Below are 18,174 nucleotides of genomic sequence, written 5' to 3' on the forward strand. Positions count from 1 at the left end.
AGCATTTAAACCAATATGTGCGTATTTTTTATTTTTATCTCATCTTCCTGAAATTGAATTTTTCTAAAGTTAGTTTTGTTATTTATAGGTTAAAGACTCTGTGTCCACAATTTTTGCATGCCCCTGAAGAAGCTATTAAGTGAAACACTGGCTGTGTTGGGCTATATTATGCTTAGATTTAAAGAGTCTATTCTCTAAACATCTTTTTAAGGAAAATATAAAAATCATAAAAAATACTTTTTTGAAGCATTAAAGAATGATGAAGGTGAATGATTAAGAAGACCTTTTGGTGTCTTGTTTTGAAGTCACACAACGTCAGGCTTGCTGACACCACCTTAGGCTAATATTTCAATATTTATTTATTTATTTATTTATTTATTTATTTATTTATTTAACAACTTTTAATATACCGACGTTCGTATGGCACATCACGCCGGTTTACAAGTAACTCAATTAAAGGAGGAAATTACAATGAACAGGGGGCAGGGGATGGGAGCAGGCCAGAAAAAAAGGAGGGGGGTAAGGGAGACAGGAGAAGAGAGAGAAAGATAGGAAGCGTGAAAGAGAGTAAGGAACAACAGTCAAAAATAAGTAATAGGAGGAACTTATTTACAGAAGGAACTATTTACAGTAGTTACAACTAGCAATAGATTAATTACAATATTGTATTGGGTTCCACATTATTGTTTGGATTTGGTTATTGTGGTTAACCTATTGACTCTTCTGTTTTGGGTAATTGAAATCTCCCATTATTACTGCACTACCAATTTGGTTAGTTTCCCTAATTTCTCTTAGCATTTCACTGTCCGTGGACCGTAGTATACTCCTATCACTATACTCTTCCCCCAACTTGCAAGGGTTTTCTACCCATAAAGATTCAATTGTGCATTTAGTCTCATGCAGTATCTTTATTCTGTTGGACTCTATGCCATCCCGGACATAAAGTGCCACCCTGTCTCCCAGATGCTCCTCTCTGTCATTGCGATATATTTTGTACCCCAGTATAGCACTGTCCCATTGGTTATCCTCTTTCCACCAGGTCTCTGAGATGCCAATTTAGTCTGTCGTCATTCACTGCTATACATTCTTATTCTCCCATCTTACTACTTAGACTTCTGTCATTAGCATACAAACATTTCAAAGTGTTTTTTGTTTGTATTTTCATTCTGCTTTTTAATTGATAGGGATAAATTGGAATCTTTTAGCTCTGATGAGTTTTTAATTTCAGGCACTTGGACAACTTTTCTTATTTTTGGAGCCTCACTGTTGGAATGCCCTAATTCTAATGTGTCATTAGTATCCTTTGAAGATACCTCCCTCCAAACCATGCGCTGCTGAGCGACTGTCGACTTTCCCTTTTCTTCTGGTTTAAAAGCCGCTCTATCTTCTTTTTAAAGGTTAGCGCCAGCAGCTTGGTTCCACCCTGGTTAAGGTGGAGCCCATCCCTTCGGAAAAGACACAACCTTTCCCAAAAGTTCCCCAGTTCCTTACAAAACTGAATCCCTCTTCCTTGCACCATCACCTCATCCTTGCATTGAGATTCCTGAGCTCTGCCTGCCTCTGGGGACCTGCAAGTGGAAGAGGGAGCATTTCAGAGAATGCTTCACTGGAGTTTCTGGATGTCAGCTTTCTATCTAAAAGCCTAAATTTGGCTTCCAAAACCTCCCTCCCACATTTTTCTATGTCGTTGGTGCCCACATGTACCATAACAACTGGCTCCTCCCCAGCACTGTCTAAAATCCCATCTAGGTGACGCGTGAGATCCGCCACCTTCTCATCAGGTAGGCATGTTACCAGGCGATCCTAACACCCACCAGCCCCACCAAGCTGTCAACATTCCCAATAATTAAATCACCAACTATAATGGCCGACCTAACCCTTCCCTCATGGGCAGTAGCCCTAGGATGCACATCCTCTGTACGAGAGGACAATGCACCACTTGGAGAGCAGGTCCTTGCTACAGGCTCCTTTCCTCCTGCACCAGGTTGATGCTGTCCAGTCATAAGACCTTCTTCCTCCATGGCAGCACCAGGACTGCCAGTCTTAAGTTGGGACTTGGCTACTGTGTCCCTGAAGGTCTCATCTATATTACCTCTCTGTCTCAGCTCCTCCAGGTCTGCCACTCTAGCAGACTAGACCTGGAGTCGGGCTCGTTCTCTGAAAGAGAGAACCTCTTTGCATCGGATGCACACACAGAACTTCTCACCAGCGGGTAAAAAATCATACATGTGATACTTGATGCAAAAGACTGGGAGGCCCTCCTCTTGCTGCTGGACTGCTGCCTTCATCTCAAATTTGTTCAGTTCCTAGTTAAGTTTTAGGTTGCTATAGGAGTAGGAATGTGTCTAATTAGGGTCCTTTAAATGTATTAGTATATTCACTATATAGCTGGTAGTGGCCTACAATGAAATGATCAAACTCTGAGGTCAGTAAGATAGCTAATAAACAGAAGTTAGGGTGTTTGTATTTCCCAACACTCCCACCCATACCTAGCTCATCCTTTAATTTATAGGCAGGTGCCACATTCACACACACACACAAAAAAAATTAAGCCTTTTAATTCCCGGGAATTCGTGAAGTTAAAAGGCTTAATTTTTTGTGTGTGTGTGAATGTGGCACCTGCCTATAAATTAAAGGATGAGCTAGGTATGGGTGGGAGTGTTGGGAAATACAAACACCCTAACTTCTGTTTATTAGCTGTCTTACTGACTATTTAAAAACACAAAACACACGAAATAATATACCCCAATAGTTTACTTCTCCCCAATACTTTTAAAAATATTTCCTAAGCAGAACTTACTGATTCCTTTCAGCCAACAGCAAGGTGATCCTCTCCTCTTCGTGCTCCCAGCAGATCCAGGAGTTGGCTGACCGCCTCCCCCAACAGCAGCAGGAAGCCTTCCTGGCAGTTGCCCAGCAAAGCTTGGCGTATGGCAAACATGAAATGCGTTCCATCTACGTGTTCAAAACAGCAGCTAGGTTGGCACCGGTGGGCATTGGGACCCGGAGAATGGTGTAGCTCTGAGCATCGGACCTATGGCCTGCAGTCCAGGATAAGCTTGCAAGACCTGCCCTGTACTGAGAGAACCTGTTTGGCAACAAGGTATGAGATGCTGTGGCTCAGTTGAAAGACCATCATGAGACCCTCCAACATCTCTCCGCCAGTACTTAGGACACTCTGTCCTCCGTCAGGAGGTTCTCGCATCAAAGCAAGGAGCTCCCTTTAAAGCCAGAGGAAATATCCTCCAGCCTCGCGTGCTCATACGCTGCGATGGGGTTCTAGGGGTTGCTATAGACAGCAGAGGACCCCCAGGACTCAGCCACCTTCCCAGTAAAGCCCTGCTATGGGGTTTTGACTGGCTCCAAGGGAGCTTAAGCCCTGTGACAATACCCTCGACAATCCTTTCAGGAATAGTGGCCACAGATCATTTTGGAACAGTGGGTCCTGCCCGTCATCCGTCGAGGGTATCTGTTAAACTTTGTGTGTCCCTGCGGGCTCCCCCCCCCCCCCCCCCCCCCCCCCCCCGCTCAGCATTGGGGTCTGTCCTGGGATTCTACTCCAAATATTTCCTGAGTACAAAGAAAACAGGGAAGCTACACCCCATCTTAGATCTGAGAGCCTTGAACAAATTTTTGCGAAGATGTTCTCGCTGGGCACTGATTCCCCTCCTGCAAAGAGGGATCTGACTTTTCTCCCTCGACTTAAAGCACGCGTACGCCCACATAGGAAGTACCTTCAGTTCCTGGTGGGAGACAGTTACTTCCAATACAAGGTGTTGCCATTTGGCTTTGCTTCAGCCCTGTGGGTCTTCACCAAGTTCCTGGCAGTAGGGGGTGCATGTCTTCAGTTACTTGGATGACTGGCTGATCGAGTGCCATGTGTGGAGAGGCACTTCGCTCCCTACACATAACCATTCAGGTGCTGAAATCCCTCTGGTTTCTCATCAACTACTCGAAATCCCATCTTACCCCGTCAAATCAGTTGGACGTTATAGGAGCCTGACTGAATTCGACCCAGGCTCGGGCCTTTCTTCCTCACGATCGAATGCTTGCTCCAGTGTGTCTGGTGAGGATGGTCCACCGCAGCCTAAGGGTTTTGGCCCTACTTCTGCTTCGTTTACTGGGTCACATGGCCGCTTCTGTCCATGTTACTCCCCTCGCCCATTTGCAAATGCGGAGCACCCAGTGGATCCTGCGATCACAGTGTGGGCAGGTCTTCAAGGACCTCAGCATGCGGGTAGGAGTCACATCTCTCTCCAGACCTCCTTGTCATGGTGAGAGAGTCTCTCCAACCTGGATCAGGGGGTTCCCTTTCAGGCTGACTACAGACACTTCCACTGGGGGGGGGGTGCAAGTGGATGGCCTCCGCATACAGGATCACTGGTCTGCTTGGGGGCTCCATGCCAGATCAACTTCCTGGAGCTTCGAACCATCAGGTATGCACTCTGGGCGTTTCAGGTTCACCTATCCAATCGAGCAGTCCTGATTCAGTCCGACAATCAGGTTGTAATTTAGTACATCAGCAAACAGGGAGGTACCAGATCCCTCCTCCTCCTCTGTCAGGAGGCTGTCCAGATTTGGGCCTGGGCTCAGTCTCAGGAAATCCAGCTTCGGGCCATATACCTGGCTGCAGTGGAGAATATAGTGGTCGATCAGTTGAGTCGAGCATTCCACCCTAAGAGTGGCCCCTGGATCAGGCAGTGGCGGATCGCATTTTCTGCTTGTGGGGGAGGACTCCAGAGGGGGACCTCTTTGCCACCCCTTGCAACAACAAGGTGAGCAACTTTTGCTCCCTGAACAGGAAGTCTGGAAGGCCAGCATCAGACGCCTTTGCCTGCCATTGGGGAAGGGGACTTCTGTATGTATATCCTCCGCTTCTGCTGGTGTTGAAGACTCTCCTGAAGCTCCTCCAGGATGGGGGGACCATGATTTTCATCGCCTCCTGGTGGTCGAGTCAGTCTGGGGACCTCCCTGACCTGATCACGCCATCCCAACCTCCGGGTGCTGTCTCCGACGGCCTGGATGTTGAAAGGCTAGTTCTACGGCCCCCTTGACCTTTCTGACAGCGTGTCTCGGGTCCTGGTAGCTTCTCGAAAACAGTCTACCACGAAGTCATACACTCTGAAGTGGAGGAGGTTTTCAGTCTGATGTGAGAGTCGAGACTTGGATCCATTTTGTTGTCCCACTCAAAATTGCTAGACTACTTGTTATATCTTCTGACTCTGGTCTGAAGACCAACTCGGTCAGAGTATACCTCAGTGCTATCGGAGCCTACCGCCACTTAGTTGTTGATTCGCCTATATCCATGCAACCTGTGGTGAGCTGGTTCATGCAGGATCTGCTTCAGCTGAAGCCTCCCTGCGGCCTCCTGTTGTGTCCTGGGATCTTAACATGGTACCGACTCGTTTCATGTGAGATCCTTTCGAGCCGCTGCAATCTGAAGTACCTGACATGGAAGGTTATCTTCCTGGTGGCAGTTACTTCGGCACGCAGAATGCGTGATCTTCAGGCGTTGGTGACATATCTACCTTACATGAAATTCTTCCTTGATAGGATGGTGTTACGCACTCACCCTAAGTTTCTACCTAAGGTGGTGACTGATTTTCATCTCAACTAGTTCATTGTCCTGCCAACCATTTTTTCCCAGGCTGCATTCTCACCAGGGCGAACGGGCTCTGCATAGTCTGGACTGCAAGAGGGCCTTGGCTTTCTACCTTGAGTGGACAGCAGGCCACAGACAATCTACGCAGCTCTTCATTTAATTCGATAAGAAAAGACTGGGAATTACGGACACCAAGCACAGGTTGTCCAACTGGCTGGCTTATTGTATTTCCTTCCGTTGTACGCAGACAGGCCTTCAGCTTGGGGGCCACGTCAAGGCTTATTCCGTCAGGGCCATCGTGGTATCAGTTGCCCACTTACATGCAGTCCTCATTGCCGAGATCTGCAGGGCTGTGACATGAAGTTCTCGCCACACATTTGCTGCCCATTACTTTTTGGATACAGATGGTCACGATGACAGCAGCTTTGGTCAGGCTGTCCTGCGGAACCTCTTTAAATAAAATTTAAAAAAAACTCTTCCTGCCTAGGGCCCATTTTTTGGGTCAGGCTGCCTCCCTCTGTTTTCCACAGCACTGCAGTTGTGCCTGTTGGCACCAGGTTCGGTATCTGTGATTTTGCTAGCGTTCAGGAGCAGCCTGTAGCTTGGTATTCACCCATGTGTGAGGACTACCTTCCTGCTTGTCCTAGGAGAAAGCAGAGTTGCTTACCTGTAATAGGTGTTCTCCTTAGTCCTCAGGAAACCTGCCCGCCACCCCGCAGAGTTGGGTTTCTCCTTCATTTGTTGTCGTTTTTTTTGTTTTTTTTTTAATTCTATGTTACGAGACTGAAAGGGGACCCCACATGGATAGTGGCATGCTGGGCATGCTCAGTGTGCCAGTCAAAGTTCTAGAAACTTAGCCAAGTGTTTCCATGCCTGGCTCCTTCTGATGATGTCACCCATGTGTGAGGATTAACATCCTGCTGTCCTAGGAGAACACCTATTTCAGGTAAGCAACTCTACTTTACAACGCAGACTTTTCAGTGAACTCAGATTCCTTGAAATCAGATAAAAAATGTAGCAGTATTTCACTGAACAGAATCACAAACATGAGCACACATTCACATTTTTACCAACCCTGACACTGTCTTTTTAGGGGAAATGTCCAAACTGTCTGCTCTAGGAAAAAAAATTCATGAGTACTTATTACCCACAGATTTTGCACCTGCATTTTGTGCATGCATTTTTTTTTCTGGAAAATGTGAAAATGCAATCTCTGCATGTTTTCTTCCCGTGCATGTGTTGTCAAACATACGCACATTTTTATTGAGAGAGGGCAATTTTCAGATAGCCAGTTTATGTGCATGTTTGCCTTTCCAAATGTGAGTTACATTTCAGATACAATAGATATTTTCATGTCCCCAGAAGGCTTACAATCTAAGGACATGATTTACTAAGGCTTTTCTCCCATTTTGTCTATGGGAAAAATGCTTCGTAAATGAGGCCCCAAGTTTGTACCTGAGACAATGGAGGGTGAAGTGACTTACCTGTGCTCACAAGGAAAGTCAGTGGGAGAAGTAGGATTTGACCCCTGACTTGCTGCTCTACTTAAACTAAACATTTTCAGTCACTTGTGTAAATTGCTTTGAAAATTGTACTCTTTATATAAAGGCGAATTGCTGATAAACGTTTTCTGAAATAGTGAATTGGACAACATACCTTGTGTACATTCACATTGCCACCTACTGGAGTGTGGTAGAAATGCTCTAGCATCTGCAGGTTTTAACCGTTACAGTTCATATACTTTACATCATTAGTAACATCTGTTTGGAGTTGGCTTATATTTCTTCTATATGAAGGTGATTTAGGATGATGAGGTAAAAGGTTTTATCTGTGGTCAAGTAGTACGAGTCCAGCCATAGAAGTGGGTGATGTGAATGCATGGCGCCACACAGAACAAGCTGTCTCAGAGCTCAGAAAAATCTAGAAGTGTTTGAGCATGCACAGGTGTTCCTGCGCAGCAGCTGCTAAATCTCATCAGTCCTTTTTCTTCTGCTGAAGCAAAAGAACATTCTGCGCTCTCTGGGTGTTGCATTTCCCACGATTTTCACAGGCTTTTATATAATTTTTTCTCAGTTATTCTTATTTTCAGTTTTGAGTTTCTTCAAAAAATCGAGAATTTTTAGAATTAGTATTTTTTTCTTCTCCTACCTCTACCATATCAGTGAAAAGTTCCATATCAGGTTAAAAAAAAGCAACCTTTCAAAGCTTTGTTCTGAATATAAACATGAGGGTCATATTAGTAGGCTGGTAAGTGGACAAGTTATTCTGCCAAAGTTAACTGGATAAATTGTGCTGTATGTTCAATGGGATAAACATTTTTTATTCAATTTTTCATTTAAATCTTGTGCCAAACAAGTGGTCAAGCAATCTTACTTTAAGCTTAGAATAATGCAGAAACTCAAGCCATACCTTGAGCCAAATGATTTTAGAATAGTTCTGTGGTTATTAGTAATTTCCAAGCTAGATTATTGTAATTTGGTTTATTTAGGATTACCACAATATACTCTGAAGGCTTTTCAGGTCATTCAAAATTCAGCTGCCAGAGTTTTGACCGGTACCTCATAATCTAGAACATAAGAAATTGCCATACTGCATCAGACCAAGGGTCCATCAAGCCCAGCATCCTGTTTCCAACAGAGCCCAAACCACAAGAACCTGGCAAGTACCCAAACACCAAGAAGATCCCATGCTACTGATGCAATTAATAGCATTGGCTATTCCCTAAGTAAACTTGATTAATAGCAGTTAATGGACTTCTCTTCCAAGAACTTATCCAGACCTTTTTTTTTTAAACCCAGCTACACTAACTGCACTAACCACATCCTCTGGCAACAAATTCCAGAGCTTAATTGAGTGAAAAATAATTTTCTCCCATTAGTCTTAAATATTCTACTTGCTAGCTTCTATTATCCAAAAGTGTAAATAACCGATTCACATCTACTCGTTCAAGACCTCTCATGATTTTAAGGACCTCTATCATATTCCCCCCTCAGCCATCTCTTCTCCAAGCTGAACAGCCCTAATCTCTTCAGCCTTTCTTCATAGGAGAGCTGTTCCATCCCCTTTATCATTTTGGTAGCCCTTCTCTGTACCTTCTCCATTGCAACTATATCTTTTTTGAGATGTGGCAACCATAATTGTACACAGTATTCATGGTGCGGTCTCACCATGGAGCGATACAGAGGCATTGACATTTTCCGTTTTATTAACCATTCCCTTCCTAATAATTCCTAACATTGTTTGACATCTGAACATATTTCACCTGTCCTATCCTCATTACACTGACTGCCAGGCAAACAGAATCTAATTTAAAATTCTAATGATGGTTCATAAAGCTATGAGGGGCAATGCACTCGGCAGCTATCAATTCTTTTGTTTTTTATTTTTGTTCTGAATCTTTTCCTTTTTGTGTTTATTATTTTATGTATGTTTTTTTTTAATTGGAAGCTGCTTAGGACCTCTGATAATAGGGCATACAAATTTTTAAAATGTTTAAATTTTTCTTCATATGCTTTACAACAAAGACTATTGATTATTTTAGAAACCATCCTCTGGACCGACTCCATCCAGTTTATATCCTTTGGAAAGTAAGGTCTCCAGAATTGTACACAGTATTCTAAATGAGCTCTCACCAGGATCCTAAACAGGGGCAAGACCTCTTTTTTTTTTTTTTTTTTTTTTTTTTTTTTTTCTTTTCTTTTAGCCATTCCTCCTCCAATGCAACAAAGTATTCTTCTAGCTTTTGCTGTAACCTTATCCACTGTTTGGCCATCTTAAGATCATAAGATAAATCATCCCCAGACCCCATTCTTCTTTTGTGTTTGGAAGAATTTCACTCCCTATACTATACCTCTTGGATTTTTGCAGCCTAAATTTATAACTGCATTCTTTTTAGTATTAAATCTTAGCTGTCAGTACCTAGATCATTCCTCAAGCTTTGCTAGATTCCTCCATGTTTTCCACAGCTTCCTGGCTATGTACCATGTTACAGAATTGCTGTGGATGCTACAGAGGCATGGCATTCCCAGCTCCTTGGGGCAAGGACATCAGTAAGGGTGACACCAGATGGCTGGACTTAGAGCCCATGATACAGAGCTCTTAAGAGTCCTGGTGTATGGCTCCCAGCCTCAGGAGAGAGAGGAACTGTTGGAGGATGGATCTGTTAGATAAGTGGAAAAATCCCTGGGTATTTACAAATGAAGATTCATTGTGTCAGGATCCCATACTGGTTATGACAGTTGGAAGGGAAAAAAATGGAGGAAACGTCAGGCCAAAAAAAAATAAAAAAAAATTGATACAAATAGTGGTAATGGTTCACCACTTGCACAAGACTTTTGAATCATTAGTTAGTGTGCATTCCTGAGCAGGTCAGAGCTGCCCGCCCAGACAACTAATATAAAAAGGATTAGCAAATTAGAAAAATTCCCGTCACCATTTATCAGAGGTTCTGATTTTTTAAACATCTATTATAACAAAAAGTTCCACTCAAAAGTAATGAAGCTTACTTTCTGCGATGCTTGCGCATCTTTGGTTTACGCATATGTGAGTGGATCTGAGGTTAAGTGGAGAGAGACACTGCAATCTCATAAGCCACCTTTTCCTTTGGAAAGTAGGATAAAATTAGCTCTCTATATTTTTAATGTGAAACCCTGGTTTCTCATGTTTCTGTAGACATGATAGTCTAGTAATAACAGAATCATAAATTGCTTATCTACCATAACATGAGAATCCAGGCTTTCATTATCACAGTACCACAATAATTATAAAGAAAAACATGAAAGGACTGATTTTTACAAACAGATGCTATGTCTCAAATAACATTCATGGTAATTGATTTCAGGGTTCATTTATGGTAACACAAGCCGTTAAGCCCGTTAAAACGGGCTACATTAACATTTTTTTTTTGGATCATTTCCTTCCCCCTCATGCTCCCTCCCACCTCCCCCACTCTCTCCCCTCAGTCACTCCTCTCTCTCCCCCCTCCTCCCTCCCTCAGTCACTCCCATCTCCCCCTCCCCCAGTCACTCCCCTCAGTCACTCCCCCCTCCCCCCAGTTACTCCTCTCTCCCCCCCTCCCTCCTCCCCTGAGTCACTCCTCTCTCCCCCCTCCCTCTTCACCTCAGTCACTCCTCCCTCCCCTCAGTCACTCCTCCCCCTGAGTCACTCCTCTCTCCCCCCTCCCCTGAGTCACTCTTCTCTCCCCCCCCTCCCTCCCTCAGTCACTCCTCTCTCCCCCCTCCCTCCTCCCCTCAGTCGATCTCCGCCGAAGACCGGGAGCGGCGGCCCGAAGACCCGGAGCGGCGGCGGCGGCCCGGAGCGGCAGCGGCGGCCCGAAGAGCGGCGGCACCGGCCCGAAGACCCGGGCTGGAGCGGCAGGAGCGGCGGCCCGAAGACCCGGAGCGGCAGGAGCGGCGGCCCGAAGACCCGGAGCGGCGGTGGCATGCGCGCGAGGGAGGGACAGACAGACTTCCCTCCCTCGCACGCATGCCGCCGCCGCTTCGGGCCGCCGCTCCTGCCGCTCCGGGTCTTCGGGCCGCCTCTTCGGGCCGGTGCCGCCGCTGCCGCTCCGGGTCTTCGGGCCGGTGCCCCCGCCGCTCCGGGTCTTCGGGCCGGTGCTGCTCCCGCCGCTCCGGGTCTTCGGGCCGGTGCTGCTCCCGCCACTCCGGGTCTTCGGGCCGCCGCTCCTACAGCGCCATTTTTATTTTTAAGAGGCACACTGTGACCGACGTGCTCGCATGCGCGGTAGAGCTGCTCTCTACTGCGCATTTGCGGCACGTCGGTCAACCTTCGTTTATTAGGTTGATTATTAAAGATATCTAATCCTTTATTTTATTTCAAGTATTTATCTAATTTGCAAAATATCTTTGCTCATAGCAGATAGCAGTGAAAAATAGAAGTACAAAATATTAAAATGAACAGGAATAAATTAAAATAAAAAAATGCATCTTTCCTGTACGTACCCGGATCAGTCCAGACAGTGGGTTGAGCCTCCTTTCCAGCAGGTGGAGACAGACTAAAACTTGAAGGATGCCCTATATCAGGATAGAGCCTATCCTCTAACCCTTCAGTATTCGTCTGTCTCCAGCAGGTGTAGCATCTCCCCTTCGGTTCTCTGCTGTAGGCTAGTCAGCCTTTTCTTCTGTCTTTTTGTAGGCTCAAGCAAGTATTTCTTCTGGTTCTCGTTTGTTAAAAAAAAAAAAAAAAGAAGGGTAGAAGTTTGCCCTTTTTTTAGTGATTTTTTCCTTTTTCTGTGTGGGAGACGGCTCAGTCTCCCAGCTCTTGCCCGGCTCAGGGGGACTTTGCCCCTTTTGCACTGCATAGCCTGAGTCCGTGGACGCTTCCAGGTGTGGGGACCGAGTCTCTTGAGGTCTCGTTCCCCCCCCCCCCCCCCCAATCTGGCTGCCGAGAGGGTTTTTGAACCAGCTGCTGCGCTCAGTTAAAAAAAAAAAAGATTAAAAAGTTTTAAACTTTAAATAAGTTGCAGGTACTCACCTACGTCTCTTATTTGCAGCAGTTGACCAGCATTTTTTACTTTTTCTGGTCATAGCAGGCCTTGAACCGGCAGCCAGACAAGCAGGAGGCAGCAGGTTTCCCTCCTGCTCTCTCCTGCTGTGCAGGCTGTCAATCAAAGCTTTTTTCTGCTTTTTTTCTTCAGCTGCGGCTCGGCTATGTCCCGGCAGGCAGCCTGCCTTTCTTGTGGGCTGCCCTCCTCGCATTTTTCGCAGCAGGGTCTCTGTACTGCTTGCCTGCCGGGTGGGGAAGGTCCCTCCTCGGCAGGACAAGCAAATTTAGCCCGGGGCTCCGCTTCTCCCAGCATGGCCAGGCCTTTCCCGGGTTGGCAAAGCCCGGGAACAGCGGCCATGTTGGATTTTTCATCGGGGCCGATTTCAGAGCTCCCTGGGGCTGGGGGGCCAGATATTTTTTGATTTAACCCCCAATTTGGCTCCCGCGGGTCCCCAGGAGGGGGGTCCTGACCACTCCTCGCCCCCCTCCCCCCCCCCCCGGTCAAATCCAGGGTCCCTTTTTCTGTGGATTTCGTCCTCCTCATGCATAAATCTCACTTAGCTAGCTTGCATGAGCAGGACGCAAGCCCCCCCCCCCCCCGGCCAAAAATCCCTCGCTCAGCGCCGTTGACCGCTGGACCGGCTGCAGAGCCCCAGGGGCCGCTGCGGGTGGTCCCGGGGGTGCCCCCCCCTTCCTCTCCCCCGGTGTCTCCTGGGCCCTTGGACCCCGCCGCTTCCCCGGATTTGGCGGATGCCCCCCCCTTAGAGGGGGGGGCATCCACCCTTCGTTTATTCTGTAAGGAGGAATTGGAGCCCCTTCCTTTTGTTCTGCAGGAGCTGGGTCTGGAGAGTCCTTCTGTGGATAATCTCCTGGCCTCGCTGCCCAAGGATATGAATCCGGTCCTGGGGGGGCTCCGGCCTCGGCCTTTCCCTTCCACCTCATGCTCAAGCTCCTAATCCTGCGGGAATGGGAGGCCCCTGAGGGTGCGCTCCGGGTGGGGCGTGCGATGGATAAGCTCTATCCCCTCCCGGAGGAAGGTTTGGAGCTGCTGAGAGATCCCTCTGTGGATTCTTATGTCTCTGCGGTGGCCAAACACACCACGATTCCGGTGGAAGGTTCCACGGCTCTGAAGGATCCACAGGATCGTAAGTTAGAGGCTCACTTGAAGCGCATCTTCGACGTTTTGGCCCTCGGGGTCCGGCCGTCTTGCTGTAGCAGCCTTATGATGCGGGCAGGCCTTCAGTGGGTCCAACAGTTACTCTGCGCCCGGGATCTTTCGCCAGCAGAGGCAGAGCAGGCCGAACGTCTGGAGGCCGTAACCGCCTACGTATCGGACGCCCTCTACAATCTGGTCCGTGTGCAGGCGAAGGCGATGGTTTCGGCGGTGGCTGCCCGGAGGCTCCTTTGGCTACGCCATTGGTTGGCTGATCAGTCGTCGAAGACTCGGCTGGGCATGCTGCCCTTCAAAGGTAAGATGCTTTTTGAAGAGGATCTCGAGAAGCTTATGGATTCCTTGGCTGATAACAAGGTCCATAAGCTTCCAGAGGACCGTCCTAAATCTTCCTGGTCCTTCGCGCCCTCCCGTTCTTGTTTCGGGGGTCAGCTTCGCTTCTCGGGGGCGGGGCAGTTCCGCAAGGGGTTCTTCTCGTGCTCAGTCCTGGTCACAGTCCTTTCGTGGGAGGCGGCCCTTTCGTGAGGGCCAGCCGCGCGTGCCACCACTAAACCTGCCAGGCAATGAAGTTCAGCTGACTCATTCCTCGGTTCCTTACCTCAGCGGACGCCTCTCTCTGTTCTTCGAGGATGGGTCAAAATCACATCGGATCAGTGGGTCCTCGACATTATCAAAGACGGGTACGCTTTCGAGATTGTCAGGGAACTGCCGGATCTCTTTCTTTTCTCGCCATGCGGACGGGCCAAGAGGGACGCGGTGCTGCAGACTCTCTCCAAACTTCTGGATCTGGGGGCGGTGGTCCTAGTTCCGGAGAGGGAGATTGGCGCCAGTCAGTATTCTATTTACTTCACTGTGCCCAAATCCTGGACCTCAAGAGGGTCAATCGGGCCCTCAAGATCCCCCACTTCCGCATGGTCATTGCGGCGGTCCGTCCCGGAGAGTTCCTTGCTTCCCTCGATCTCGCAGAAGCGTACTTCCATATTCCCATCCACCACGACTACCAGAAATATCTCCGCTTCCACATCCTCAATCAGGACTTCCAGTTTCGAGCTCTCCCCTTCGGGCTTGCAACCGCTTCCCGCACTTTCACGAAGGCATTGGTAGTGGTAGCGGCGGCTCTGCGCCGGGAGGGGATTCTCGTCCACCCCTATCTGGACGATTGGCTCATCAGGGCCAAGTCGGCGACTTCCTGCCAACGGGCGGTGGATCGCGTCCTGGAGCTCCTTGCTTCCCTCGGGTGGATAGTGAACTTTTCCAAGAGCAAGCTTCAGCCCTCCCAGGAGTTGGAATTCCTGGGAGCCCACTTCGACACCCGAGTAGGCAAGGTTTTCTTACCACAGGCGCGTGCCCTCAAGCTGATCGATCAGGTCCGGAATCTGATTGCGCTACCTTCCCCGACAACCTGGGATTATCTACAAGTCCTGGGATCCATGGCTTCCACCATCGACCTCGTCCCCTGGGCTTTTGCTCATATGCGTCCGTTGCAGAAAGCTTTGCTATTCCGTTGGCAGTCAGTGTCGGAGCAGTTTCACATAGTCCTTCCGTTCTTGGACTCTACTTTCGAAGAATTACAGTGGTGGCTGTCTCTTCCTCATCTTCTGCAAGGGATGCCTCTTCAAGCTCCACATTGGACAATAGTGACCATGGACGCCAGCCTGTTGGGCTGGGGTGCGGTCTGCCTTTCTCAATCCACCCAGGGAACCTGGTCGCAGACTCAGTCTCGCTGGCACATCAATCGACTGGAAACCTTGGCGGTACGCCTGGCTCCAGTTCCTTCCCCTGATCCGCGGTAAGAGTCCTGTCTGACAACTCCACCACAGTGGCCTACATCAATCGCCAAGGGGGCACTCGCAGTCCCATGGTAGCCTTAGAAGCCAGCCGTCTCCTCTCTCGGGCGGAGCGACACCTACAGTACCTTGCGGCCTCCCACATCGCGGGCAAGGAAAATGTTCAAGCCGACTTCCTCAGCCGTCAGTCGCTCGATCCGGGAGAGTGGGAGCTCTCGGACGCGGCCATGGCTCTGATAGTGGACAGGTGGGGTCCACCTCATGGCGACTCTGCGCAATGCCAAGGCCAATCGGTTCTTCAGCCGCTGGAGGGAGCATGGCTCAGAGGGCGTGGATGCTCTGGCTCTGCCTTGGCCAGCAGACGTCCTTCTGTACGTGTTTCCCCCGTGGCCCCTGGTGGGGAAAGTTCTCAGGAGAATCGAACTCCACCGGGGACCAGTGATTCTCGTCGCTCCCGAGTGGCCGCGAAGACCGTGGTTCGCGGATCTCATCAATCTAGCGGTGGACGGGCCCCTGCGCCTCTGTCATCTTCCTCGTCTCCTTCGACAGGGGCCTGTATTTTTCGACCAGGCCGATCGCTTCTGTCTAGTGGCCTGGCTTTTGAACGGCGTCGTCTGAGGCGTAAGGGTTATAAGGAAGAGGTCATCTCCACCCTGCTGCGAGCCCAAAAGCAGTCGACTTCTCTGGCCTATGTGCACATCTGCAAAGTTTTTGAGTCCGTGTGTGCGGAGTTGGGTGTTCCAGCATGCTCCGCCTCTATCCCTCTGGTTCTTTCCTTTCTTCAGAAGGGTCTCTCTAAGGGCCTCTCCTTCAGTTCTCTGCGTGTTCAAGTCTCTGCGCTCGGCTCTCTCCTGGGTCGGGTGGACGGTCATTCCTTAGCTGCTCACTCTAACATGATTCGTTTCCTGAGGGGTGTTAGACACCTCTGCCCCCCCTCTCGTGCCACATGTCCGTCGTGGAGTCTCAACTTAGTCCTTCGTGCTCTCTGTGCGGCTCCCTTTGAGCCTCTTCGCCACGCTACGCTCAAGGATCTAACACTCAAAACTGTCTTTCTGGTCTCTATCTCTTCCGCTCGCCGGATTTCCGAGCTCCAAGCGCTGTCCTGTCGGGAGCCCTTCTTGCGTTTTTCTGATTCCGGGGTCTCTCTCAAGCCGGTCCCTTCCTTCTTGCCTAAGGTTGTCTCCGCCTTCCATGTCAACCAGTCGGTAGAACTACCCGCGTTCTCTCCGGAGGAGATTGCGGGTACGGCTGGTGTCAACCTTCGTCGGCTAGATGTCAAACGAGTCTTGCTTCGCTATCTCCAGGTTACCAACGACTTCCGCATATCGGACCATCTCTTCGTCCTTTGGAGTGGTCCCAACCGGGGTAAACAGGCTTCTAAGACCACGATTGCGCGGTGGTTGAAAGAAGCCATTTCTTCGGCATATCTTTGTCAAGATCGTCCGCTTCCTGAGGGTCTGAAGGCCCATTCTCTACGTTCTCAGGCTACTTCATGGGCGGAGAGTCAATCTGTCTCCCCGCAGGAGATTTGCAGGGCCGTCACTTGGACGTCTCTGAACACTTTTGCTCGGCACTACCGTCTGGATGTGCACGCTCCGGTTTTCGGTTCCTTTGGGCGGCAAGTGCTTCAAGCAGGACTGTCTCGGTCCCACCCAGTTTAGGGAAGCTTTGGTACATTCCACTGTCTGGACTGATCCGGGTACGTACAGGAAAGGAAAATTAGTTCTTACCTGTTAATTTTCGTTCCTGTAGTACCACGGATCAGTCCAGACGCCCTTCCCTTTCTGTCTTTCTGTCCTCTCGAAGCTTGTATTCTTGCAGATTCGTAGATTTTCATATTTCACTTTGTGCAAGATTACTGATCAATTACACCGGAAGCCTTGGTTGTTTTTTTATACCAAGTTTATGCAAGAGCGTATAGGTATTCCATGTTTCTACATTATTCTACAGTTGCTCCTTTGAGCTTTATGGTTACTTGCTTGATCCTATTCTTGGGTTTGTTGTTTTCTGCTTTGACATACGTTATACTGAAGGGTTAGAGGATAGGCTCTGATCTGATATAGGGCATCCTTCAAGTTTTAGTCTGTCTCCACCTGCTGGAAAGGAGGCTCAACCCACTGTCTGGACTGATCCATGGTACTACAGGAACGAAAATTAACAGATAAGAACTAATTTTCCTTTATTCAAAGCATAAAATCTAAAATTAAAATTAAAGCCAAAATATAAAAGGCCTACAAAAAGGATATAAATCAACTGCCTAATCAACCACTATAACATTGTCAGTAAATAAATATAGCAAAAAAACAGAATTAAACAATTTATAACAAAGCAAATTAACTCAGATGGTAAAATGCCTGGCTGGACAATTTGAAAATTCTCTCTCCAATCTAATTTACAGTAGGAGGTTATTCCACAGGGCAGGCACTGCACAGATAAAAGACCTTGAAGGAAATATTCCAAATATGGGTATTTTAATGGAAGCACTGCTTTTAAACAAGATCCTTAGTATATGCTTTGTGTACTGCCTGATTTTTTTTTTTAACTCTTATTTTACTCTCCTGCTTAGATTTTAGAAAACCTATCCATGCTTCTACTCAGATGCTTCCCAGCAAAGAAGAGATTCTGGTAGCAGACACCTGTGATCAAGACTTGACTTTAGCAAGTAAGTGCATCAGCAAGCTTTGACTGTTCTTCCAGAAACTTTTCTAGTGTTTACTGTCCTAAACAATACAAAATAACATAAAAAGTGAGAATGTGATATTTTTTAACATTTTATTACAGTTAAGGGTAAACATTTTTATCGGCACCAACAATGACATTAGATATTGACAATAACCAAACCAGAGTGCCAAATATTTATCCCTTATAACCCCCCAAAAAACACCCCTCAGTAATAACAGCATGTCATAATCAAATAGCATAGTAGATCCTTGCTAGCAAATGATCATCTATATCTCTGTGAGAAAGAGAGAAAAAATGTCTATGATTACATCAGCGGCCTACATGGTTTCAACTGAATCTGCAGATCTGGTATGAGGTTATCAATAAACGGCATCCTGAGTTGTCTAAAATTGGCATTATCCTTTGACCCTTGAGAAAGCAGAGTTGCT

The 18,174-nt window shown here is 47.9% G+C and overlaps 1 protein-coding gene across 7 annotated transcripts in view; it reads left to right on the forward strand.

Annotated features, from left to right (window-relative positions):
* Window positions 1-18,174, forward strand: part of RBBP8 (RB binding protein 8, endonuclease) — a 379,857-nt gene that overhangs the window by 152,855 nt on the left and 208,828 nt on the right. For all 7 annotated transcript variants that reach the window (XR_003854777.1, XM_029591118.1, XM_029591123.1 and 4 more), the window contains one exon: window positions 17,631-17,726. Coding sequence is in view for 6 of the 7 variants with exons in the window: in XM_029591118.1 (XP_029446978.1) it covers window positions 17,631-17,726 (96 nt within the window). In the remaining variant the exon portion in view is untranslated. The remainder of the gene's footprint in view (window positions 1-17,630; window positions 17,727-18,174) is intronic.

This window comes from Rhinatrema bivittatum, chromosome 2 (genome assembly GCF_901001135.1).
Source record: "Rhinatrema bivittatum chromosome 2, aRhiBiv1.1, whole genome shotgun sequence".
Classification (NCBI taxonomy): Eukaryota; Metazoa; Chordata; class Amphibia; order Gymnophiona; family Rhinatrematidae; genus Rhinatrema; species Rhinatrema bivittatum.